Source organism: Plectropomus leopardus, chromosome 8 (genome assembly GCF_008729295.1).
Source record: "Plectropomus leopardus isolate mb chromosome 8, YSFRI_Pleo_2.0, whole genome shotgun sequence".
NCBI lineage: Eukaryota > Metazoa > Chordata > Actinopteri > Perciformes > Serranidae > Plectropomus > Plectropomus leopardus.
The window spans coordinates 20,080,332-20,106,975 of NC_056470.1; the positions used below are offsets into that span (position 1 = coordinate 20,080,332).

Consider the following 26,644-nt stretch of genomic DNA (forward strand, 5'->3'; position numbering starts at 1 on the left):
GTGTGTGTGTGTGCACGTGTGCATGTGCGTGTGTGTATTTTGCATTTTTAAAGCTTAGCAAAAAGCATTATACATTAGATTTTTAAGCATTTAATATGTTAATACAGGTACATACGCACACACACTCAAATGTACCCACACATGCATATTCACAATCTTTATCCAACTACTCACAAACTGCATAAGCACACATCCATCTGCAGAGTAACAGGTCAGGTGACAATCACAGTGTTTACTCCCTGCACCACCAGATGGAGCCAGACTGCAGGGAATCACATCAGATATCTGCCGTCACACTGCCTAATGCTCACCGCAGTGTATCATGAAGTGTATTAATTGCTTTTATTTCAGAAACGTGTACTTGTGTTGCATAATGATTACTACTACACAGACATCAAGGGGACGCCTTTCAGGTAAGAAAACTTTGCTCACATTTCTGTGAGCAAAGCTTAGAATGACTGAAGCATCAGTATTCACAGTGCACAGCAAAAAACTGTTGTCATTTAAGAGACTTTTCTTTTTCGTTTTAGTCTCGGGGTAGCGCTTTCCAGAGGCCATGGGAAGTATTTCTTCAGAGGGAATGTCACAGTGGAGGAAGGTAGGAAATCCTCCCTTTTCTTTGTCTGCTTTACTCATTTGTTCCCTGTATCGTTTTTTATCTGTTTCGCTCCATCCTCCCGACTCCCTCTCTTTCATTGTCTTTGTGTCTCTGTTTTACACTCCGCTAATACTTCTTGACTTGGCTGCAGTGGTGGAAGTTTTCAGATACTTTAGGGAAAAAAAGAAACAATGCCATAAATGATACCATATATTAGATATTATATAAAACTTCACTACATATAAAAATCCAGCTTTAAGAATTTCACTGAGGCAAAAATACAAAAACATTGATCAGCATAATGTTTTTGTGAGTTCTGTTTATACAATAGAAAAGAAAAATAATTGTTTTATATATTGATATTTTGTAGTATTTAATTTTCTGTAGATAAGTGCCTCTTTAATTTAATTGCAGAAAGCTCAACTAAGACAAATAATGACTGCATTTGGATCTGGCCTCTGAGAGTCTAAAATGTATAACAACTCGTCTGCCCTTGTTAGATAATTTAATTAAAGCTGCAAAGCCTAAAGAACACATTGTTCTTTGACACACTTAATTTTTGTATTGTGTTACCATGTTTAATTTTTGTATTTTTTGATGAAGAAAGCTTTATTTTCTGTAGAAGACTAAAATGAAAAACATGGACTAAGGAGTTTTGCAGCAAACGTAAACTGTAGCTTATGTGGGTATTTTCAGGAAATAGATGGAGCCCCAGTAACATAACAACTGTTCATACAGAGCTAATCCTTTCAGATCTTTATATTATTATATTATAGGATCATTACAAATTGATTAACGTGTTAGCAGCATTTCAGTGTTGTAGCTGGTTTTAGTGGAGGGAACTTCATCAACTTTATGTACTGCTGGGTATTTTAATTGGCAACATTGCACCATATCTTGAGCTGATCGTATGCATTTAAAATCTGATTAAAATTAACTTGACACCGTTGCTCTGAAATACTGCAATTGTAGAAAAATTAAAAATACAAGGAGCATATTTAATTACAAGGAGCATAGCATAAAATTTACATATAATAATTTTTCTCAGTCTCTCTCTCTTTCACACACACACACACACACACACACACACACACACACATTCAATAGTAATGAAGTGATAATGAACTTGAAAGCCACAATTGTACAGGAAGTTAAATATTTCTTTAGTGGCTTCCAAGGTGTGTCCACGTGTTGGAAGGTGTCTACCCCTGCGTGTGTGTGTCTATTTTCATCTCCAGCCTCATGTATGTTAATATTCATGCAGTGGTGGTGGTGGTGTGTGTGCGTCTGTGTGTTTCTCTAAACATGTCCATCATGCAGAGCCCTCTAAGCATGACTTGGCTCTTCCTGATCTAATCAGACCTGTCACATCCATTCAAAAAACACATTTTTCACCCCTGGTGTGTGTGTTTAAGAGTGTGTGCATTTTAGTTGTAGATGCCTACCCCTATTATTATGAGTTCATATTGAGCGCTTTTGCTTATTTAGTTTGAGATACATAGTTCTTATTTTGTTTCAGGACTTCATGACTTGGAGCATCCTGATGTAGCGCTGGCAGACGAATGGTAAGAGTATCTCTGCGATGCTCTATGTTTCTGTCCTGATAATGTAATGCTCACCCCTTATTTAAATGACATTGTGATTGGACTATATCCTAAATACACACACTATTTATAAAATCCAAGAAATCTATAATCTCGCTTCTATACAGCAGTTATATAACAGTGTTGGGATCAGCAGGACTTTGACTTGATGCATTGTGTCACTCGATGACTTGTGGTCACCAGGATTGGGAGCCAACATCTAAATAAATTACAGTAAACGCTTTTCAAATTAATGCTTGTGTATGGGGAAATTGCCTTTGTGTTTCACTTCAAACGTAACTGAAAGCAACCGCACTACATCTTCCAGCTTGAGATGTGATTACAGTCCTTTGCAGATAATCATCTAAAGACTATGTTTTTAAATAGCTGGTGCCAGTTATGACTGTGTTACATGTTATATGAACCAATGTCCTCTTTATCTATTCTTTTTATATTGCAGGACATACTGCAACACAGATGAGCACCTAGAGCACCGCTACCTGTCCCAGATAGACGCAATCAAACTCTACCTCAGTGGACACGAACCTCACCTACAATGTTAGTTGAACTCTTCTACAAACTCTTGATGCTCATAAAATGAAGTATTTCTCATCTCATGGCTGGTTTGTGTAAAAACATATCTGTTTTGGGATGTTAGGTGACAAGGAGCTGATTCAGGAGGTTCTCTTTGACGCGGTGGTGACTGCGCCTTTGGAGGCTTATTGGACGAGCCTCGTGCTCAATAAGTCTGAGTGTGTACCATCTTCTTTTCCCATTTTCTTATTGAAAGCAGAAAATGTTTTTATGAACTCAACACAAACTGAGTATTGCAGTCAAAGACCAGTTTTACTTGCTGGTAATGGCAGATCACAGAAAAACAAATATCCACAGCTCTAGTAAAAGCTTCTGTTTTTGTGTTGATAGCAAAGTTATAGTTGTGCACAAATGCAGATAGCTTTACAAATCTGTTGTGCTACACAGGAACTCAGATAAAGGGGTGGAGATAGCCTACCTGGGCACAAGAACAGGCCTGTCCAGAATTAACCTGTTTGTGGTGCCTGACGAGCTTACAAACCAGTAAGTATTCTGAATGTATGTATTCACTGTGTATGCATGTGTACACACATATAAGTATAGGAGTGCATGTTTTGATTGCGTCTTTGTTTATGGCTCCAATGAGTATATACAGTGGAAACCTTTTATAGTGATCACCTCCGTCTGTGTCAAATTGATTATTATTGGCGGATGATTATTCAAACTGTTTGTTTTCTTTTTCTTTATTTCTCACGCAGATTACCATCTTTTGTCATTTTTATTTATATTACATTAATACAAAATGATGAAACCGACAGCTTTGCTATTTACTTCAATTGATTGACTTTTTCAAAATACAGTACAGTTGTTTCATTTGGCATTACGCGATGAGGCATTATCAATCCACCAAAAGAGGGCAGCTTCAATCACAGTTGCTGTGTCAGTTCTTTTTCTGTCTCAATCACAAGCTGCCATAAGCTTTGAGAAGACTTTACTTTCTCATTGAGAGAATATTACTTTTATTTTTCCTCTTATGATTACATTGTGCATTTGTATTGACACAATACTGGAATTTCTAACTCAGATGAAATGCCTTGAAAGAAATAAATATTTTGTACAATTTTCAATACCATAGGGAAATTGGCATTGAGAGCATATAGCTAAAATAAATTAAAAGATAAATAAAGCAAGGCTATAACATGACAACAACTTTTCTTTTCTTGGTTGGTAGAAGAAAACAACAGAATGACTGCAATAAGCATTAACAATGAGATAGAGCAAGAAAGTGCAACTGATATTGGTGTTCGGTGATCGATACTGTAGAAAATGATTATTGAAACCAATATTTCAAATATTTAGTATTAATATGTAATTGATAAATTTGTATTTTTTACAACACCAGCCCAGGTAGCCAGCTGAAAGCTAATTAGGTCTCCATGTGTTTTTGTGTATGAAAAGACCCGACATGAACGCTGTAAGTGGACCACTTGATTAGTATAAGCAAACTTTAAACAGCATTTGTAAAGGATTGATTTTGTCCAGATCTTTTTGATCCATATATGCAGTTGATCATTGTAATTGTGATCACTGTAAGCGGTATCCACTGTATTGTGTTTTTTGTGTGTGTCATCCTCCGTATCGTCATCACCTCTCTCTCCTGTCTGCTTCAAGAGACTTCCTGACAGCTGAAGACAAAGAGGGGGTGTTCAACGCCGATCACTTTCCCCTGTGGTACAAGAGAGCAGCCGAACAAGTTCCTGGTACTTTTGTGTACTCTCTGCCTTTCAACTCAGGTTAGTTGTAAATTTCAGTTTCCAAAAGACAATAAATAAGTTCCCTCCACAAAATCAAATCCCACATTTAGGGATAAGTCATTTATGAATTTTAGATTACTTTTGGCTCTATACAGTAGCCATTACTGTTGTGATATAATGAAACTGATGGTCACTGTGACATCAACTACATTTGCATTGCCCTTATTCCAAAAAAGAACAAAAGAGAACATTCCTATTTTACTGTTTAAATGACTAATGAAAATGAATATTACACTAATATTCTTGTTTTGCATGCAGCCGTGCATACTCTGAACAACGTGCCCCATCATATTGTTTATTACATCAAAGTATGAAAAGAGGAATGTCTGGAGCCACTTGTGCTGTTTTGCTTCTTTATGTCAAAATAGAATTCTTTTATTTTTTAAGTTCTTCACCAGTTGCAGACTTGTCTTTTAGTCTGCAACTGGTCTTTTATCAGTCTTTTATCATATTTAGAAGCCAGTGTGTTTTCTCCTTCTGATCAGGAATGTGGGCTTTTCTTTTGAACATGCATCTCCACCCCACAGCCTTACAAATTATCGCAAGTTGCTTGTGTACAACACATCCATGACAATGCACAGAGCTGACCGTACACATGCAAGAGGCTGTGTGTCACAAACTATGATCTAAAAACCCCATATTGAAATGCATATTCTGAATGCGCCATATACATATCCAAAGAATGCTCCGACAAACTGAATAATATGGGCACTTCCTCATGCCCTAATTGGAAAATGCTAAATTAAGAATAAGGCCTAATTTGGAATATCCAAACAGAATATGCTGTTAAAATGACCACAATAATACTGGAAATTAGTTAGCATGTAAATGTAGTTGCTGCCACCAAAAACTGTCTGGACGTAAGTAACTCAAAATAAACTCAACTTAACATTTCTCCTCACTTGCCTTAGAAAGACCTTTTACAAATGTCCTCTGTCCCCTTTTTTCCTCTTTCACCCGTATTTGGTCATTTTCTCTCGCCATGCATCTCTACCTCCCCTTCCTCTCTTATTAATTCTGGGCTGTGTTCTTGTGGACAGGGCTGATTGCTGTGGGTTGAAATAAGATACGCTAGGAAGGGGTTCAGCCCTTTCCATAGTGACTTGGCCAGAGCACACATACAGACACACACTGACAAACACACACACACTGACAAACACACACACACTGACAAACACACACACACACACAGAGGCACCTCGCACATATGCAGTTTAACTACGTCTCTACGAAATGGTTTCTCCTCCAAAGGGAGAATGTGTTCTCATCTGTCCGCAGCCTCAGGCTTTCCATTAGTGCCAGCTAATACAAGTGATCTGAAAGCCTCTTATTTACTCGCCGGACTTGCCTTGGATGCACTCTTCGTCTCAGGACTGTGGCAGTGAGCTGAAGCCATGAAATAGTACTCTGTGGTATTCATGTTCAGTGTTTCTTTCTCCAATCACCCTGTGGTCAGTTCAGAACTAATAGAAGGAATTATGATATGACTGTGTTGTGAACTCTGTGTGTGCGTCTGTGTGTGCTGTGTTTGTGTGTGCTTTTATGTGTGTGGCTCAGGATCAGAAAACAAGAGTGTCGTATTGGCCAGCACCGCCATTCAGCTTCTGGATGAGAGGAAATCACCCATAGCTGCGGGTAAGTGGGGACTCAAGTGGCTCTTTCTCTCTCACACACACTTCAACATGGACTGAGGCTGCAATATTCTCTCCTTAAATCGCTATGTCGGCTTTGTTTTCCTGGTCTGCAGTTGTCTAACCCGACCTCTTTTACTGTTTTTGAGTTAAAACACTCACTGCCCACATGTACTGACTGTGCTGCTTTTTTCGTCCGTGCGCTTGCCCCTGCATGAACGCCAGAAGAAGGCGAGAGTGCAATAGACGTTTACATCCAAGAGTATTTATGCCCACATATATTAATAGACGCCAGTTTCATAAACGCCTTTTGTGCATTCGTTTTGTGCCCCTGTGTTTATTTAAGGCATATTGTGGCCTGGAGGATTTCATTGTGGCCTGCCTCATCTCACGTCTTGGTGACTCAGAAGCCCCACAATGTCACGCCCATATAATGCAACATGGTGCAATCAGCAAGTTGATGGCATGGCGTGCGGCCCTTGTTCTGTTTACCATCAAATTGGTTACAGAGGAAAGGAGCTGCAAATTAAATGGAAGAAATACAAGAAAATTAAAAGAAAATTTGGGGGAGGATGGAGATATAGACATATGGTTTCACATCAGTTCTGGTATTATCTTTAGGAAAGTTCTGATATGACATCATCCATCACCCATTTCTCCTCGAAGGCACAAGATGACTTCCAGTCATCTGTTTGTGCATTTTGTAACTAATGCAATACTTATGCTGTAAGCTGTACTGTACAGATAAGGAAAACAAGTAAGCAAACGGGCTTATTTTTTTGTTAACTAATAATTAACATAAAGACATTTGGAAGCCCCCTATTTGCAAATATTAGAATATTTATTCTGATGTATAGGATTTTCCAAATGGACATGTTGAGCTAAAATATGAAGAAAGGTGCACGGTAGCTCTAGTTATATGGTGAATATATCTTAAATCTGATCGCAGTCATTCTGGTTAAGGATTCCAACTGAACAGCTCAAATGAATGCTAAAAAGCGTGATCCGATTAGATGTGTAAATAAACATAAACATAAACATGTGCATTTAATCAAAATATATTTTAATTTATTTATTTATTTATTTATTTTTTGCTCAGAGTTGTTCTTCCTGCTGTGAAGTGTCTAATCTGCTGGAAATGTAACACAAAAAGTTTTTTTTCCAACCATTTTGAGAAAATTCAGTTTATTAATTACAAAAAATACAAGAGAAGAAATGATTCCTCTTGTTTATATAATATAGAAATAAGTGAACTAAGATGAGATTTTGTCAATAGCTACAGATTACAGACAGACTATCGGTGAATAGTAAATTTACAATTACAGTTTACAATTTACAACTACAGTTTACTGATGTTCCCTAAATGTCTCATTTGTTGTCATTTGCAGATAGTTGTCATGTCCAGCAACTCCACATTGCAGCCTGTAACAACAATGTTACTTAAGGCTACTGTTTCAAAATCAAAGAGCACTTATAGCATAATGTAGCACACGCAGTGTGGGAAATATTGATATTAATATTAATCATTTTAATCAAAAAATTAGAAGAGGCATAGAAACAGCTGTTGCTGCATGTCCTGTATGGTGCACTACATCACCTAATGTTACCCCCACATGAGGCAAACATGCAGAAAAAGAGCATATTTATCTCTCCCACAGCACAATAGTCAGATTAAGTGTTTATATGGTTATTAGGCACCAATATTTTACTATTCAATGGATAATCAAGGGTTTACACTAGATCGGACCAGTCTGACGTTTTTCATGGGGCATTTTTCTTCGGACTGGACAATTAGTCTGATTATAAGTGGAATATTAGGATCCATGTAAATGCACACAGTGAGCTTTATGCTCAGAGCCACTCTCAGTCAACTCTGCTTACAGTCATGAGACTCCATCCTTCACTGTGTTGATCCTCTGCAGGCCAGGTGGAAGTCCTGTTTTCCTGCTGTACCACACAGTACAAATATCTTGAATGGGCAACTTGCTCTATTGAAATACAGTGTACAATATTTGACAGAGTGCAATCCTTTCCACTGCCCAATTTATGCCCCAAGGACCAATATGGAACACAGCTTTTGCCACATATTAAAAGCCTCTTCTGATGATTATCTGTGTAAGTTCTCCTGTCAACAGACGAAGGCTAGTAATGCCAGTAAGGGAATCACAGAAAAATATCCAGACAGCAGAAAAAAAAGCTGCAGAAAGGAGAAAGAGGAAAATCTTTTGGAAATGCAGTGATAAAATAAGAGAAGAAATAAAAAGGGCAGAGAAAGAGAAAATTATTTCACGGTGCCTGAATGCGTTGACATGAAAGCAGTGCATTGTGGGTACTCTTGGCCTGGGGGAAACCACTGGAGCAGAAGGACAGAGATGGGAGAGTCTGTGCGATGCCACAGCGTGCACACACGTACACATACAAACACACACACACACACACACACACACACAAAGAGCATGCATCAGATTTCTATCAGAGTGGTACACAAGCAGCCCACAGTTTACACCAACCCACGGTATTATTTGACACTGTTGACTCGATCACTATTGTCATAAGATAATATCATTCTCTCCAGTCCTGTTCAGCAGCAATCCAAATGACTAATCAGCAACAAGGTTTCATGAACACCCTATTGTTACATTGGGTGCTGATGAACAGTAATGATGATCCTGCTTGTCAGATCGGAGGATGTCTGTATGGGTGATTTTATATAAGAGAGAGAGTCGGATAGGAGGAGAGATGTAGGCTAGAATGCAAATTTAGCGTGGGCTGGTTAGGGCCAGTTTTCACTGCCCTGCGCTCCACTGAGCTGTAGACTTGTGAATACGCTAATACACTAACTGAACAGGACAGGCTGATGACATCACACACCACAGGCCCTGCAGACATCGCTTGAGTCACAATGTTACTGTGTTCGTACATACACGCGTGTCTTTTCCAGCGTGTCGTGTGTGTGTGTGTGTGTGTGTGTGTGTGTGTGTGTGTGTGTGTGTGTGTGCGTGTGTGTGTGCGTGCTGCGTGTGTCAGTGTTTGTGGTCACATCTTGATCCACGTGCAGTGAGTCTGCTGCTGTAATATAAAGGACCACAAAACTCAGGTCAGGCGTTAAGACCAAAGGCATATGTTTACATTCATGTGCCTGCACACAACACTGAGAGGGCTAAAAATCACAGCTGATGGCAAATCGCTATATACTGTAGATGATCATAATGGATGCTTATAATGTACACAATAATCTATATTTTTAAAATAATGTAAAAATAATAGAAAAATATGCTCTCTATGACATTTTACAAATTTTAAAATATTCAGACAGGAATCAGATTTACCTGCAGTTGCATTATATGTAAATATTTCAGAATTTCCATGTAGGCTAATATTAAAAAAAAACAAAAAAACAGGTGTCGGTATCAGTATAATATCTTTAAAGATATACTACGCGAGATTTTCATTCTTTTTTTTCTTGAAATGTAAGGTATAGACTCATATGTAAGTATTAGCAGTACATATAAATAATCCAGTGCCAAGTAATATTAAAACTTCTTCAGTCAAACGATACCTGCGTTCAGGTCAAGGCAAACTTTATTTGTTTAGCACATTTAAAAACAACTGTAGTTGACCAAAATGCTGATCTCTCTCTCTGATCTGATCTCTGAGCTCTGATGTACCCAGATCTAAAAAAAAAAAAAAAAAATTACTGCAAGAGGTCTTTAATTTAACACGCATGTGATTAGACCATTACTGCAGCATTTACAACCTATACAGTGTGTGGTGTGGTAAAGTCTAGCGGGATGTATTTGACAGAGCTGGCCATTCAAAAAAAGTATCAAATGAAGCACTCAAGCACACAATTCAGTATCACTTAAGGGATAATGATATTGGTACTGGTATTGTAATTTTTTAAATAATACCCAGCCCTAGTTGGGCAATAGTCAAATATACATATATTCAAATGTACCTCTCATAAGCAGCAAATTATTGAAGTTATAGCATGTATAATACCATATTTTTTATAGAAATATGTGTGTGTTGCACCGTTTTTTCTCTTGTCAGGTAAACTGAAATAATAATGATTCAACAGAAACTGCATTAACCATAAAACTAAAAGAAAAATGTAACTGTGCCAGCAGCAAATTTAAAAACTATACTGGGAGAAAGTTTAACAACACTTTAAATGAGGGGTTATTTCCTGCTCTTTTAAGAATTCAGTGAGATCATTTCTTTTCACCAAAGGTTGTAAGGCTATAGAAAATGTTACTTAGTCTCCAGAACTGGTATTGAGTTAAAATATCATTATATCTATTTTGTTTTTTTAAACAATAAATGAAAAACAAAAACAAAGAGAAGTACACTTTAACAGCAGAATCCACTCCAAATTAGTTGCCAGTAGACAAATCATAATCAGGTAAAATATTTCCCTTTATTTTATATAGCACATACTGATTGACATGACTACCATTATGTGATCAGCATTAACTCACAAACAGGACTTGTTCGATCTCTAAAACGGTAGATCTAAAAGGTTGTGTGTGACTGTTTGTAGCAGGACGGTAAGTTAAACTCATAAACCCGTAAAGTCATAGAAAAACAACAAGGCCGAGTCCAGGTTTTGTTGTTGTTGTTTTCGTTTTAGTTTGTTTCATTATTGCTTCAACGAATTTTGCCATCTTCACTTCAGTTGTCACAAAAATATCCTTTAAGAAAACCTCCTTAAAAGTATATCATGTTATTAGGCACAGACTCTTAAATTCTCTATAAATATGTGCTTATAGTATACATTTCCTCACGCACACTCAAGCACAAATGAAACACTGACACAAACACTCTCATTCTTCCTCTCATACACGTCAATGATACAATTTAGAACAGAACTTATCTGACAGCAGCTGCCTACTATGAGTTTTCAAAATTACCTCAAGATCAGACTCAAAATGATGAACAACAACCAAAAGACAACAAAGTCTAAAATCCATTTTTTTTAAATACCAGAGCTTTACTAGTATACCTACAAATACACAATTATAAATATATATCATTTTGTTCCTATCTGTGATATGCATTTTTCAGACAAAATGGAAATGATTCCTTTTGGATTCTTTGGCCTGCCCCTCAAACCCGCATACAGCAGAAGATACTCTTCTCATCAGTGCATAGTCAAATACCTGTGGAGTTTAGCTACCCAAGTCTCAAAAAAGGAGGTGAACATACACACACGCCCGCACATTAAGAATCACACTCTCTTCTTTTGACTCACACATGCACTAACACACACATGGCAGCCAGAGAGGAGTAGGTTAAAGGGTTGAGGCCCAGGTTTTAAGTCCAGGGTTTCTGCTATCATCTCTTAGGCAATAGCATTCTCCAGTGGTTCCTTCTCATCTGCTGTGGCATGATCTGCCCCCTGCGCTGCTGCCAACTCCTCGTTCTTCTTAAGCTCCCGCTGATATTTGGCCATGATAGCAGCGTAGGCGCAGCCGTACACTGCTGCAGCCAGCATCATCAGACACACGATCCCACACACTACGCCAGTGATGATCACTGTGGCAATTGCATGGCGCAAGTTGACAGGCCGCTGCCTCTGCTTAGGTTCACACTCGGGCAAACCCCCTCCTCCTCCGCCTCCTCCTCCGCCACCAAGACCCTCCCCCATTGCCATGGGGACATGGATTGTGTGGCTAGAGGGATGAGCATGGTTTCCATGGGTGTGGCCACGCAGTAGCCTCTCAGACTCCAGGTGGTGTATGTTGGCAAATAGATAATGGTAGCTTGTGGTCATGCAGGCGTGGAAGAGCTGGTAAGGGACTTTCTGCAGGTCTCTGTCCCTCATTTCTTCTGGCTGTGAGCAAAACACCTCATCCACCACTCCACCTTGGGATCAGAGTTAAATAATTAGACCAGAGAGGAATGAGGGGCAGGAAGAAATAGGGAGACACACATCAGTCAGTTGTTGTGTATTATAAGTACATTACCTACCGCTAATATCCCATTACATTTTTGGCATCATACTACAGAGGAGGCCACTATCATAAACAGAATAGCTGAACCTGGATTAGTCCATTACTTCACATATTTTGATGGGCCGTATTATCGAGTGTGATATGACACCTCAATTGCTGGAGCCCAATGAATCAAGTAGGGCTGAGATTCGAATCATTAGTTAAAGACCCTCAGTTGACTGAGATTGTTACATTGTACTTCCGGGGACATTTTGGTGCCCAGATTTTGCTGAGGAGTGAGTGCTCTTGACTTTCACACTACTCTATGGAGCTGCAGACATGGAGGCAGCGGCACAGAAGAGGAGAGTCCCTTTCTCAGCAGTGTTAAATTTGCAGCTCACAGTAACTTAATATGATACAGTCTCTGGCTTTTTATTTTTTTTTATATCTGTTCTCGACAAAAAATGTTGTGACACATTTATTATCTGACATGAATGCCGGTGTCACACTGAATGTCCAGCTGAACCTCGTTGAACTTTGAAACTTTGTATGGAAAACAAAACAAATCACTGTATTTAACAGCCAGATCTGACTGAATTGTCGGGTACAGCCTTAGAATGGAGTCTGTCGGAGAAAGCATTGACTTCATGGGTTGCCCTATGTTTGTCCCATAATTCTCTATACTCTTCATCTCTCTCTGTATTAATGTTACACACTTGCTTTCTGCCTGCCTAATTAACCACTGCCTTTCTATTAAACATACATCCTTGTATCTGGGTCCATTGTTCTGTTTTGCAGTAATTAGAATTTTCAGCCTCTAAGACGGAAGCTGTGGCAGGATAACACAGGCATGTAGGCGGGCTGGCCAACTCTTTACAGTGGTTATTTTGTTATCTAATGCATGCTGGGGTTGGTCTAGCATGGAAAATAATGTAGTGGGCAATTTAACTCTTAATCACCCAGATACACTCTCTATCTCTGACTGTAGAGATTATCACCATTCTTAGAAGAGCAGCAGCATAGAGTACTAACATCATAACATGATTCTGGAGATTCATGATGCTCCCTGGTATTTTGTGCTAAGCTTTAAGGTTCAACAATGTCAGAACAGTGAAGCAACAGCCACTATAAAGACTCTACTGTAGATGTTATAAACTGTCACAATTACATTATGCAACATAGGTCGGACATTCATGTGGACACCTTACTCGTTAATAATAATAAAAAAGCAAAAACAACCCTCTCTACTTCCTCAGCCACAGACCAAACACCTTTTTTTTTTAACAAAATTTACTTTTCTTAGACTCGCATATCTACGTCTGTTGCCTCTCATGTTGTCTTTACCAGTGTATGTGTGTATCTCACTCACTAAACTTGTAAAGGTTATCAGACTGCACAGATTTGATTGGCTGAGTAGCACATGAGATGATTGAATGCATGCGATATGTCTATAATGTTTCCTGGCCTACTAAACCAATGCTGCAAATGCAGCACTGGTTAAAACATAAATTCTTCGTTAAAATTTAATAATTCTCAATGATTTTTCAGCTCTGGACCTGGGTCCACATGCGACAGCCTCTGGGGAGAGGTATGGTACATGGACATTTTCCTTATGAGGGGGATAGCGTTCCTCATCCCTTTGGGGTCAGTCAATCTATGTTTATGACTAATATAGACTCTACTTACATTATGTAAATTGGTCATTATAATATAGAGACCAGCGATTTGTACACTAGGGTACTTGCATACATTAAAGGCCAGTATTATCACACTGTTATATTACCATAATTTAATAAAATTCCCAGCAGGAAAGGAATTGAGATAGATGAGAGTTGGAAACGTTACAGACATTTCTTCAGCCACTGCCTGGAACTCCAAGTGGTCTAACCTTTAAAGAGGTAGGACTCCAGCCAGAGTTTGAGGCCTATGAGTTGGCAGTCACACCTCCAGGGGTTGCCTCGTAATGTGAGGCTGTCCAGACGGGTCAAGGCCTCCAATAGAGAGCGGTCCAGTCGTGTTAACCTATTGTGCGCTAGCCCTAGGTGGCTGAGGTTCCTTAAACTGTCTCCCATCACTCCAGGCAAACCCCACAAGCTGCAAGAAGGGACATGGCAAGAAAAAAAGATAACATAAGTTATGTGGGATCAAGTTAATAGTGTGCATTGTTTGACAAATTACAAATTTGATCTGGTCCAGTTTATTGCTTAACCTGTTGTGTGAGAGGTCAAGGTGTGAAAGCGAGCGGATAGGCCCAAGCAACCGCTTGTCAAGTTCTCTCAGGCTGTTGTAGGCCAGGCTGAGGCGCTGTAGAGTTCTGAGACCCAGCAGCGCAGTCGGTGAAACCGATGTTATAGAGTTATTAGAAAGATCGAGAATGCGGACAAGTGGTATTTCTCGAAAAGCCATCGATCCCAGCCCCCTGATCCGGTTATCTTGAAGATACAGTTCTTGGGTGTCCGGATGCAGTCGTCGGGGGATGTCATACAGGCCTCGACCCCGGCAGTCTACTACTTTGGTGTTGCTATTGCAGCTGCACTCCTTTGGACAGGCATGTGACAAAGAGAGGAGGGAGAGGAGGGCACACACCAGTACCACTGTGGAGATAGGAGGACAAAATATTAGATTAGACATCTCTACTTCTCCCTGTGTTTTTGATAGCCAAAGCCGGGGGCATGATGTTTTCGGATTGTCCATACATCCATATGTCTGGCACATTCTTAATAATAATAATAATAATAATACATTTTATTTATTAAGGGTTTTTAAAGGAACTCAAAGACACCATAAAAAAGATTAAAAAAGCAATATTAACGTAAATAAATTTTTAAAAAAGGTACAATGAACAATCACACATTAAAAGCCTGTTTAAAAAGGTGAGTTTTTAGGAGGGATTTAAATTTGGATGTGTCGGTGCAGTGTTGAAAATGTGTTGGGAGTGAGTTCCAGAGTGAGGGGGCAGCTATGGAGAAGGCTCTGTCCCCCAAGGTTCAGTGCTTGGTTCTGCACGGTGGAGAGAGGAGGTTTGAGTTGGAGGAGCGGAGGCTGCGGGAAGGAGTGTGACGGTGAAGGAGGTCAGTGTGATAGGAAGGGGCCTAGTGGTTGAGGGCTTTGTGTGTTAGGAGGAGAATTTTGAATTGGATACGGTAGGCAATGGGGAGCCAGTAGAGCGTTTGGAGGACAGGGGTAATGTGGTCACAGGAGCAGGTGTGGGTGAGGAGGCGTGCGGCAGAGTTTTGGATATGTTGAAATTTATTGAGGACTTTGGAAGATGTACCAAAGAGGATGCTATTGCAGTAGTCAAGTCTGGACGTAATAACGGGTAAGTATATGATAAACAGAAGGGGGCCAAGTACCGAAAGGTCAAGGTCACAGTGACCTTGCATTTTTCTTATTCTTGTGAATGTGATATATGTGAATACCTTGAGGAAATTCCTTCAAATCTGGCGTCCACTTGGACTCAGACTTAAGCATAAACTTATTTGAATCTGATGGTCAAAGGTCATGGTCAGGGTAACCTCATAAAACATGTTTTTAGTCATAACTCAAGAACCTTGGGTGCCCACCTTGAAACTGTGCTGATTGTATAGATCGTCTGTGCTGCCATCAGGAAGAAGTGTGTCAAGCATCCATATTTTTACCGAAATAGATGTAAACTGTAAGTGCAACTTCACTGGTGCACAGAGGCATACAGCCACGTGGCGGTATATAGTTGCATCTTAATATGAGAAAATAATTTATTAAATTATTAATTTATTAGGTTGACTAAACATTTAATGTCTTTCAGCAATGCCCTTGACTACTATAATATAACTTCAGACATTCACTGAGGTATACAAATGCTTTTATCAGAGAAAACAGACATTTAAGTGCATATAAATGCATTTGGAAATAAATTCTCGAGAACATGATGCAATTCAGTTTAGTTTTCACTCAGATAGCACTGTTCTTTGTCTAATAAACAAAGAAAGTAAACTTATTACTAATATGCCAACTCCCACTTCCCACCCTCCCTTAGACAGCGGCCCTAGGTGACTTCATCAAAGACTCATAACCCCTCACCCACACTGCACCCACACACAAATCCATACACAGCAGATATTGGGTGTCTGATTCCCTTTGAGATGACTTCACATGTCCATTCCTTCTGGTACATTACAGCAGTATTTATAGCATCAGCTGGACTGGCTCAAGGCTCAATGAAATGAAGCTCAGACCCAAGGATTAGGAATGTAGCTGGCTGGAGTTATACTCGCATATCCTAAACAGAGTGTTTAACTGTTCTGTGTTTATCTACACAGGCATTAAATTATCTTTGGCAGCCATGTTCCTAATTTGGTCTGTTTTTATTTTCTCAAATGAGAATTGTGTCTTTTTTCTAACCCTGCATCAGGCAACATCTCCCAGTAGAATCTCTGCCTAACTTATGCCTCTCAACTGTGAGGCTCATATCAACCTGACGCTTATTTCCAGATTCATATTAGGTAGTACTGTGTAGTTATTATCTACAATAATCAAACAACCATAGAGGGATACTGATTTGAGTAGGACAGCACAATCAAATTATTGACATTTTGTGGTCACACAACATACAACTCATAATTGCTATTAAGCATGTAGCAGTTCTGCAGCAGTAAAATACTATACTGCTCCGCTATTCTTTGAATAAACAATATTGTGACATAGTGTTCTAACTATAGTGATAGCATATCCGTTTACAAGATATAATCCTAATTTTGTCTTTGCCTTGCTAGTGAACTTCTTGCAGTGTATTGTGATTTACAGGTTCAGAAATACCGAGGCACAGGCGCTCTCAGGTCTAATCTCAGGTGTTACTTTGGTATGGTGGCTCTTGGCAGTGTTGTTGTTATGATATTATGTCGCCTGCATCAACAAAAACAATCAGAACATGGCTGGCTTGAGATTTTACATGCTGTGGTGCAAAGCGCTGTGTTAATTGCATCCTTGTTGGTGAAACGAGTGTGTGTGTTGGGGAGGTGTGTGTGGGGGGGGGGGGGGGGGTGCTATGTGTGTGTGCAAGAATGCATTCAATCACATGTGCTTACACACGTGTGCGCTTACTCATAAACAAACTCATATACATACAATGCATGGACACACATCAGTTCAGTGGAGCGTTGTAGCAGCAGCTCTGGAATGAGGTCAACACAGGAGAATGGCTCTTTGCTCTGATGTGTCCCTCCAGCCCAAAGTACGCACAGAGGCGCTTGTAATGACATGCACACATAACACACACAGCAAGTACTTTTATATCAGCTTGGTACTAATGTCAATACCGATTTGCAATGGGAACCACTCAGAGGCAATGGTTATGTGCAGCTATAAACGTACAAGTGTGAATGGAGTGCTGACGTGTGATCATTTAACAGTTTTAATTCAGGAAGTGCTGCAAGCAAGGAGCGCTCCATGCTTCATTACCACTCAGTTATACAACAGTTTACACAACATACTAGACTCAGCAGCTGATAGCAGCCCACCTAGCCATGCACATGTACACACACACACACATGCACACAAGCTTTCATATTGATATTCTTCCCAGTGATGGAGCTCCTACCTCTCATATCTGCCAGTCGTCCTCGGGTCACTTGCATTCGATCGTCTTTTAGCTCCCTTTTTGGATTCTAGTGGCTGTCATTGGTTGATGATCCATTAGCCGTCTGTAGTAGGTTAAGATTAGCTATCCAGGCTCTCATCTGTGTTGGCTGATATGGTCAATAGGTAGGGATTAAAGAGGCCGAGATCAGCAGCAGAAACCTGTGTTGCCCTGAAGATCCCCAGCACAGCCCACGCGGGCATGAAACCCCATCGGAGCGGGAAGATCAGAGCACAGAGCTTACTGCCAGCCAGCCAGCCAGCCAGTCAGGGAATCACTGGAGTTAGGGAGCTCTGCCTCTCTCTCTTTCTCTCTCTCTTTCTCTCTCGCTCTATATCTCTCTCTCCAGCTCTCTCACTACCTCTCAACCTCTCTTTCTGTCTCTTGTATTTTTCTTCATGCTGTGTTTTTGCCTTTGTTTCAGATTTCCCTTTCCTCTTACTTTATTATTATTATTTTTTTTATTTCTGCTCCTCTATTGAATCCACAGGGGAGCGTGAGTGTATGTCATCTCCCAGTGGACAGCTGCTCCTCTTAAATCACAGCATGCGCACGCAAGTGCGCTGACATTCTCGTTACCTCCTATCACTCTGGCAAGAGTTGAACATGACAAAATTAGATCTGGATCGTGGTGTGTCAAATACTCCAAAACACTTGGACACACAGTGAACACAGTCAGGAGGATGCCCATTGCTGTGGCATGCTCTGATGATATTATGCATGAGCCGTGGGCAGAAGGGCTGGCAGAACACGCCCCCAGCACAGCAACTCAGAACGCACGAATGCACACATACGCATGCACACACGCACACAGCAGGATATTAAGCTGTTGCAGTAAATTCACATGGATTTTTTTTCTGCATATAAATGGATTGACTGTTAAGCTTATATGACCTCATGGGTCACTTGAAGGAGAAGCAAAAAATGGACAAAGATGGAGACAGGAAGAGATTAATGATGGAATCATTTTTAACGATGAATATGATTAAGCTTACAAGCTGACCTTGGCTTGTAGTACTCTCCCTGGTATTTGCCCTCCTGTCTATCCATATTTATATCCTTTCTTCTGCTGAAGGGCATGACAATTATTTTCATTCTGTCATATTCAGTAAAACGTGAAGTCAGTATGTGTCACTAGCTTATACTTGGTTAAATGTGGTAAATGTGTGAATATATCAGCCTTGAGCAATTGATGCACACATGAAGATGCTTTAAAAAACATAAATGCATGTATTACAGTCATGCACCTGTGCACACGCACTTGCATCCACACCCACATGCACACTTTGAGTGGTCATGTGCAACTATAAGTAAATGCATCCTCAAATGTGTAGTGACACCTCTACAATACCAGTATTGTTGATGTGTACAAACAGTCTGTGGTGATTGTGTTGCAACGGCCAAAAATGTTAAACGTCAAGTTACAAAAAAAAAAGAGAATACATGCCTTACTATTTTTCCTCATTAGCATTTAATGCATGTGGCATTAAGGTCTTCAGGCCAATATACAAAGATGGTTTGCATGATTTGCATATGATCTTTTCTATTAAATCTTACAGTTAATTCAGAAGGCTAGATAGATTTTTTAAAAATGTAAAGCAGTTAAATGGATAATTTGAATATTTCATTTGGATTTTTGCAACAACGCGTAGTTTCATCTCCACCACAGCACACAAGAAGGAGAGGTCAGTGGAGCCTAAGTCTTGTAGACTGCTGGCATCCTTAACAGCAGCCTCCTGTTCCGCTCATCCTCCGAATGTTGCTCAGCATCTTGACATGATCCGCCCCTGCGCTGTGTAGCTGCTGTGGAGTGCACCGCCACATTCACAAATCACTGCATCTCTCAGATAGCTCTGTGTGTTTGTGACACTTGTATGTGGGTTTAGGCTTGGCCTAAAGGTGCTGTCACTGGGATGTGATTTAATGCACACACACTCAAACCCACTAGTGCTTGCCCTTACAACAACATGAGCACATACATACACACACTTAGATGGATGCATGCATTTGTACAATCCTTATTAGAATCCCAAATATCTCTAGGATTTAAAGCGGTTGTCATCTCTTCCTGCCTGGGATTGCACTCATAGCAGATTGGTGATGGGGTGGATTTGGAGTGGATTTTATGTCTATTCATCTTTGGACTCATAAACCCAGCTCAGGGCATAAATACCCCCAAGTTCTTAAATCACACCTAGGGAAATTAAATGTTCCCCCATAGTACAGAAAATTCCAGAGCATTAGTGAGACAGATTTGGGCTTTTCTCTTTGCTGCTCTGAGCCGACTTCCAGGTAGCAGCCAGCATCTGTGCACTTTTAACCTCTAATATAATTTTACAGAGCATTCTCCAGTGCTGCTTGTACTGGATTTATGTTTCCATGAATTATCTTGCTGAACAGACTCTATATTATGTAACTATATTCAAAATAATGTTTTATTTACTTAACAATTTCGTATCACATCATTTTTGAAGGTTTCGTGTTTCAGAATTTAGAGTACACATCTTCATTTGATTTTATCTTTTTTCCTTTTCAGTCATTTTTTGTTGTGTTTTTACAGCTCTTTTAGATGATCATGTATCTTTTATTGTCTTAATGATCTAGGTTCTCCCTGGTCTTATACCATGTGTGTTTCCATTGCTGTTGCCCAGCATCTTAAATTAGCCTCTCCTCCTGGGTTTTCCATGTGGGTGTAGAAATGGTGGGCTGCTGAAAGGATCTGGCAAAGCTTATGACGGGATAATCTGCACCTGTTCCTCTGGGCACGGACTAAAACAGGCCACAGCAGCACCCCACTGCACACTGCACTTAAACAATCACGCGAATGCACGAGCACACTAACAGAAGTGCAAACCATTTGAATATTTCTCACTGATATGATGTTCTCGTCCTACGTTGACATCCAGTGAAGCTTTCACTTTTTTTTTCTTTTTTTTGAGCTTGCGCTTTTAGCTTTAAAGGTGCACTCAGCGGTTTTAATTCAAAACACTTTTTGTCAAATTCAGCGAATATCTCGTCACGGTCCACTAGCTGTCCTTCCCAGTGTTCATACACAGCCCTGGCTCTGTAAACAGGACACAAACAAAGTGGCTCGGACTGAGTCACACAAGATGATTCCAGCCAAATGTGTGTTTGTGCTCGTGCACAGGACAGGGATAAGGCCATGAACGTATCAAGAGAAAAACAGTAGAAGTGAGAGGGGTGTGCAATGTTGCCCATGATGAGAGTTGTGTATTTGTTTGTGTGTTGAGTTCAAATATCAACAATCTTTCTCTGAAATCATGACTCCACTTTTAAGTGAGAGGTTTTTGGGTTTTTTAAATATGGATCCCATCTACATGCATATCAACTTTACTGTATGTCTCACAGTAACTTCCTTACTGTGTTTGCACAATACCATACCAACAGTCAAGGGTGCTTAACTAAAACACTTAATCAGGTTGTAAACCAATGTCAGTTTACATTATCTGATATAGCTATTATGCAATGCTACTGTTAATGACATATCCATCCATCCATCCATTTTCTTCCGCTTATCCGGGGTCGGGTCGACATATAGAATAATAATATTAGTAAATTACAGTATTATTAGTAGTAATAGTATTAAGTACTGTTAGCTCTCCATGTGCATATTTTTAAAGTCAAGATCAAAGATCAAATCAACTTATATGCAGTATAAGAATAACTATTGTTAGTTATATATTAAGTATATAAATGACAATCTGCATGATATTAATCATATGACTGGTAGTCAACACTGATTCCAATTTTAAATATGGCTTGATTCCAGTAAGAGTAAGGTATTGATAACAGTCAGGTATTGATAACTTTATAGATAAGTTACTCGCAAGCACTTCAGGATATCCAAAAACATGATGCATAAATTGCCTAAAATACCTCCCGCCAAATCCCATAAATAATTAAATCCATACTTTACTACATGACTAATTTTGCAAAAGAAATTCATACAGATGGGACATCCAGTTTGGAAATGCAGTGTGTCCTTGGCAATGTGTAGCCCCAAGCAGCAGCTTTAAAACATGGAACAAAAAAATGAAGCCAACGTACAAGTGCCAGAAATTGCAGTTACTCGAATAGCCACTTGAGGCTGGCTCCAAAAAGCTAATCCCCATAGACCCATAGGTCAAACAAAGGGTGAGGAAATGTGAAACAAAGGGTGCATCCTGTTTAACTTCTCAGACAGTTTCCATCCTGCAGAGTAGTTCTTTACACTGTGATATCTTCAAGTTTAATTGCAGATCATATCTCACTCTGACATGCTGTTGGACTTCCTCTTGTGTCAGTGTGGGTGCAGCACAAAAGCAGTGCGTAGGCTATGTCTAGAAATCAAAGTTCAGAAGGTCAAGTCACAAGATATTTCTAAGTTCAAAACGCTTGCTCATAAGATGAAATTTTTTTAACATCAACCCTTTTAAATTTTGTTAAAAATCATGCATAATTAAGGGTGTAGCCGCTCCACATTTTTGTCCAAATATGTTCACCTAGGGTCACTTCTGGCGATAAAGATCCAATATGGTGGTGGCAAAAATGCCGGCGCCTATGTCCATTATTTGTATACAGTGTGGTGTAGCCAGGATTGAGATGCTATCTTAAAAATCAAAACCTTGTGTTTTCAAAAAACTTTTTTTTTCTACTGGGGTGGCCCAGATTGGGCACTGACTCATGCAGATGTGGCATGAAGTGCGAGCGCTGCTGCAGGCACGTGTCAGCTTGGCATAGCTTTAATTTACCATTTTTTTTCCATTACCTATACATTAATTACTAACATTGTGGTGTCGTACATCTCTGTTTATAGTTTAGTTTAAAAGATAAATAGAGCTACCAATCACATCACAACAGAGTGACACTAAACAAGTATAAAATAAAGCTTCCATACTTTGATAAAGAAAGTGTTGCTTCAGAAGTAAATAGTACAATAGTAAGTATAAAATGCCAACAAAATAAATAAATAAGCCTGTGTGAACAAACGTTTTAACAGTTCTATCAATTTATTTATATGTAAAATTAATAAGGCTAGATACTTCTCTGGCACATTACTGCTACTTTAAGGTCAAATTGCACCTATAAACAAAAAAAATATTTTGCTCAACAAACAGTTCAGACTAACTGAGCAGATAGACAATCATCATGGGTTGGCACATGGGGTGGCCAATCAGTTGCCATCGGTTGCAATCACAGGCCACTTCCTAGACATACTCCTGTTCCCAGGGCAGTGTTGTCGGATGCATTTGCACACTTTTGTTTTTTAAGCTTTTTGCATAAATACATGCATCTATTTCACATTCTTCTGAATTACGCTTCTTTGATTTTTTTTTAAGTATGTGGTGTTTAAGTTTCAGTTCTGATTCTGCCCCTTTAAAATATATAGTACGCATTACAACCCGTGCATTCAGTATTGCATTTTCTGTCTTTTAGTGTACCTTCACACAGGTGACATAAAGACAGCACACAATAGCTATTGCATTGCAATTTTTCTAATTTCTCCTGACTCTGATAGTCATCCTGTATTAGCTAGATAAAGTAAAGTCAAATATATCTACACTGTCCCATCAGTTTATCTGTCTTACTGTAGTTTAATGCCTCTGTAGCTACATCTATCCAAATGCCACATTCTCGTCCATTTACTTTACTACCTGTGGCTGCTCTGCATATGGATGAATCTCTAAATTGTGCTCCTGGAAAACGACTTACTGACTCCAAACGCACGGCAAACCCCTGCTGAGAGAAAGCTAGGGTCCTTCGAGTCTTAGCAGCAGGGGGTAGAGGGAGAGCAGGGAAGTTAAAGCCTGTGGTGAATGTGTCAATCTTTCCTCAGCCAACTCTGAAAAAGCTGACACATTAAATGCCAGCAACTGTTTTTTTCCAGGCAAGGAATTCTGGTTAGATCTGTGCATTTAGGGACCTGCTGCGATGAGGCTTATGTAAGTGAGAGCAGTTCTGTGTACCAACTCTGGAAATGCCTATCGGGAAAACAACAGGGAGGCAGACTGAGGAATGGGATGGATTTCATGTGGGCACAGAGAAAAAAAAACGGTCGGGTTTAGAATCGTGTGAAACTGCATTTTTAGTGTGGTTAGTGGCATCAGTGCACATGTGTGCAGATATGATATACAAACACACACACACTAAGCCCTGCAGAAATATAAGCTGACACATGTATGATGCAGGGTGTCATTGCTCTTTTGGTCTGTTTTGTCCAGCAGGCGTTTAATGCAATAGAAGTGTCCTTGTGTTTTTTTCCCTTAGTTGGGGTTAATAAAAGATGCACTTTGACTTTGTGTGTATATTAATAAACTCTCTTGCCTGTAGGATGATTTCTGTTGTGATAAAGATCACAGTACACCTCCACACACGTCCAGTTGCTGCGTCTCTGTGACTGTGTCGTCTCTCTTTCAGCTGTGGGCATCCAGATGAAACTGGAGTTCTTTCAGAAGAAATTCTGGACAGCCAGCAGACAGGTAAACATGTATAAAAACATATCCTGCATGCTACATATTCACATGTTTAACAAGAACACACTTGTGAAACTAAAATAACCAATAGTAACTAAATTCGCCAAACAAAAATAATAATTAAAACATTAAACACAAAAGGAAAGTCAAGTCTGTCTCATAAAAAAAAGAAAAAGTATTTGCTTTTCATAGTGTCCTTTGTTTTAAGCTATTTTTTATACTTGAATAGTATGCCTCTACATGCTATGAATATTTAATGTCTCTGGCTCATGAAAGTTGTTGGGATTTTTTGGTAGTACTTTTAGCACATAAAGGTTATCAGTCTGTTTCATTCCATTTATTTATTTGAAAAGGATTATGGAAGACAGTAAAAATTTTCAGCTGACAAATAAAATCTATATCCAGCCTATATATGTGGTATGACACCTAGATACAGTATGTAGAGATATTACTTTTTCATTTCACAGTGTGCAGCATTGGATGGGAAATGCTCCATAAGCTGTGATGATGAGGTAGATCAGCCTTCCTTCTATACATCAACCATACATGATTCGCTGACTTTATCTTAAACTGCTTTAACTCTTTGTTTTCTATTCAACAGAACATTAACTGCTACCTCATTGACAACAATGGCTTCGTTCTGGTAGCGGAGGACTATACTCTGGTAAGACAGTTTTATTTTATATGTTTATTAGGATACCCATTAGATACTACAAGATAGCAGCTACGGTTCTCAAGTCATTACTGTGCATCATATTGTAAAAAAAAAAAAAAAAAAGAAAAAGTAATTTAAAATCCAAGACAAAAGAGAACAAAAAGTAAACAAGCAAACTGCAAGAAAGCAATAAACCAACAACAAAAATTCAAATAACAATATCAAAAAAAGACTGCAATTACCCAGAATATATCTAAAGACTTAGTAAAACATTTGATGCGCTCATGAATCATCGTAGTACAGCCAAACAAGATATACTGTAACTGAGAAAATAAAATGATCAAAAAATGTTGTTAATAATTATCATATAGACAGATAATATATGGAAAGACATGCCATATTTTGAGAAGGGCTAGTGCACTGTGCCAACACGTATTTCTTTAAAAATGTATGACTTGTTAAATGTGTAATGGCCTACGGCAAACATTATATATTTTCATTCATCTGAGTACTTTGCCTTGCATTAGTTTTTGAAACAGGAAGCGAGAACCATCTCCTTATACATGCCTGGTTCTGATCATTACTTTTGAATGACAACTGATGGAAGAACATTGAAAACATTGAAACAAAAGAGATACACATGCGCATATAGAGCCAGATCATGCAAGATCAATGGCAAAAAAGTCACAGTAAGAAAAAACACATTTTGTTTATTGTGGAAGCAGAAATTATGATGTTAATTTAATTCAAGAGGTGCTATTAGCCCATTTGTGAGTTTGTTCCGATACCACCAACAGTAGGCTACATGTACAGACATGATTGTGTTTGTGACAAGTGAGTGTATACAATTTGTTTAAAAGTTCGAGTTACAGGTTGCTGTAAAATACTGTTAATATTTAAACTCAATACCCAAACAACTACACCCCTCTGTCAGTGCTTCCTTATCAGCAAGGTAATATCTCAGATGTTATTTACAGTTCAAACTATCATGGTGGTGCTCCGTTGCTCACCGGCAAGGATGTGGAGGAGGGAGATTAGCGATCACGGTGTTGTGTGGCTTGTTTCAAGCCACTTTGTTTGGTTCCGATTTACAGAGCCAGGGCTGTGCATGGACAACAGATCTTTTTTCAGCGCGAACAGCAAGCAGACTGTGTGGAGACATTCGCTCAATTTGACGAAAAGTTAATTGGATTATAATTGCTGACTGCACCTTTAAATCAGGTTTGAGATTAGATCTGAATGGATTGGAGTCTTTAAGGACCACGTGGAAGTCCACTGACAGTGCATATCTGCCTCTTACATTTGTTTTCCTGGAATAATTATGATATATATCCTGCATCTTATTCATATTGTAGCTTAGACTGCTCTCAAGGAGACATGGTGCTGCCCTAGCGTATACCCTCTGCTTAGCTGTCACCAGACATGCTGTCACTCTGGCTTTGGCTCATCTTGAAGCCAGTCCGCTGGCTGTCACTGCCCTTCCCTTCCTCTGCATGTTCTTTTCACTTGTCTCTCTCTCTCGCTGGCTCCAGTTCTTTATTTGATCTTAATTTAGAGGTGATGGAGCATTTGGGCTCCACGTGTCAAGTTGTTTCATCTAATTATTGTTTGGAGAGAATAATGTCATCGACCAAAAAGTTAACATTAATGTGAGCTGTCAAAATGTTGTATGAAATATGATTGGTGTTGAGTAGGTCTGTTGGGGTGATTCTTCTGGCATTCTGACATGAAACAGCGTTTATATACCCTCATGCTGACGATAGCTGTGGCCGGAGGCATTATGTTGTCTGTCTGTCCCGTTCTCGT

General features: G+C 39.4%; 2 protein-coding genes across 4 annotated transcripts in view; one reads left to right on the forward strand and one right to left on the reverse strand.

The window, feature by feature from the left end:
* cacna2d3a (calcium channel, voltage-dependent, alpha 2/delta subunit 3a) overlaps nt 1-26,644 on the forward strand; it is a 139,882-nt gene that overhangs the window by 96,787 nt on the left and 16,451 nt on the right. For 2 of the 3 annotated variants that reach the window (XM_042491919.1, XM_042491920.1), the window contains 11 exons: nt 352-413; nt 531-598; nt 2,118-2,163; nt 2,642-2,739; nt 2,840-2,933; nt 3,163-3,258; nt 4,387-4,508; nt 6,087-6,164; nt 24,128-24,189; nt 24,651-24,695; nt 24,785-24,847. In XM_042491919.1, the coding sequence (XP_042347853.1) occupies nt 352-413; nt 531-598; nt 2,118-2,163; nt 2,642-2,739; nt 2,840-2,933; nt 3,163-3,258; nt 4,387-4,508; nt 6,087-6,164; nt 24,128-24,189; nt 24,651-24,695; nt 24,785-24,847 (834 nt within the window). Of the gene's footprint in view, nt 1-351; nt 414-530; nt 599-2,117; nt 2,164-2,641; nt 2,740-2,839; nt 2,934-3,162; nt 3,259-4,386; nt 4,509-6,086; nt 6,165-11,227; nt 11,491-24,127; nt 24,190-24,650; nt 24,696-24,784; nt 24,848-26,644 lie in introns of those variants that run through there. The other variant, XM_042491921.1, reaches the window with a different exon arrangement.
* On the reverse strand, nt 11,407-18,039 carry LOC121947044 (leucine-rich repeat and transmembrane domain-containing protein 1). Its single transcript, XM_042491922.1, has 4 exons — nt 17,672-18,039; nt 14,306-14,690; nt 13,985-14,190; nt 11,407-12,028 (listed from the first exon to the last, which is right to left on the reverse strand). The coding sequence occupies exons 1-4, from the start codon at nt 17,706-17,708 to the stop codon at nt 11,505-11,507; spliced, it is 1,152 nt and encodes a 383-aa protein (XP_042347856.1). The 5' UTR covers nt 17,709-18,039; the 3' UTR covers nt 11,407-11,504.

Coding starts and splice junctions, on each gene's coding strand:
- LOC121947044 (XM_042491922.1), bottom strand. CDS start 17,708: ATGCAAGTGACCCGAGGACGACTGGCAGATATGAGAG. Junction 14,691..17,671: donor ACGACTGGCAGATATGAGAG/GTAGGAGCTCCA, acceptor CTATCTCCACAG/TGGTACTGGTGTGTGCCCTC. Junction 12,029..13,984: donor GGAGTCCTACCTCTTTAAAG/GTTAGACCACTT, acceptor TCTGATCCCAAG/GTGGAGTGGTGGATGAGGTG.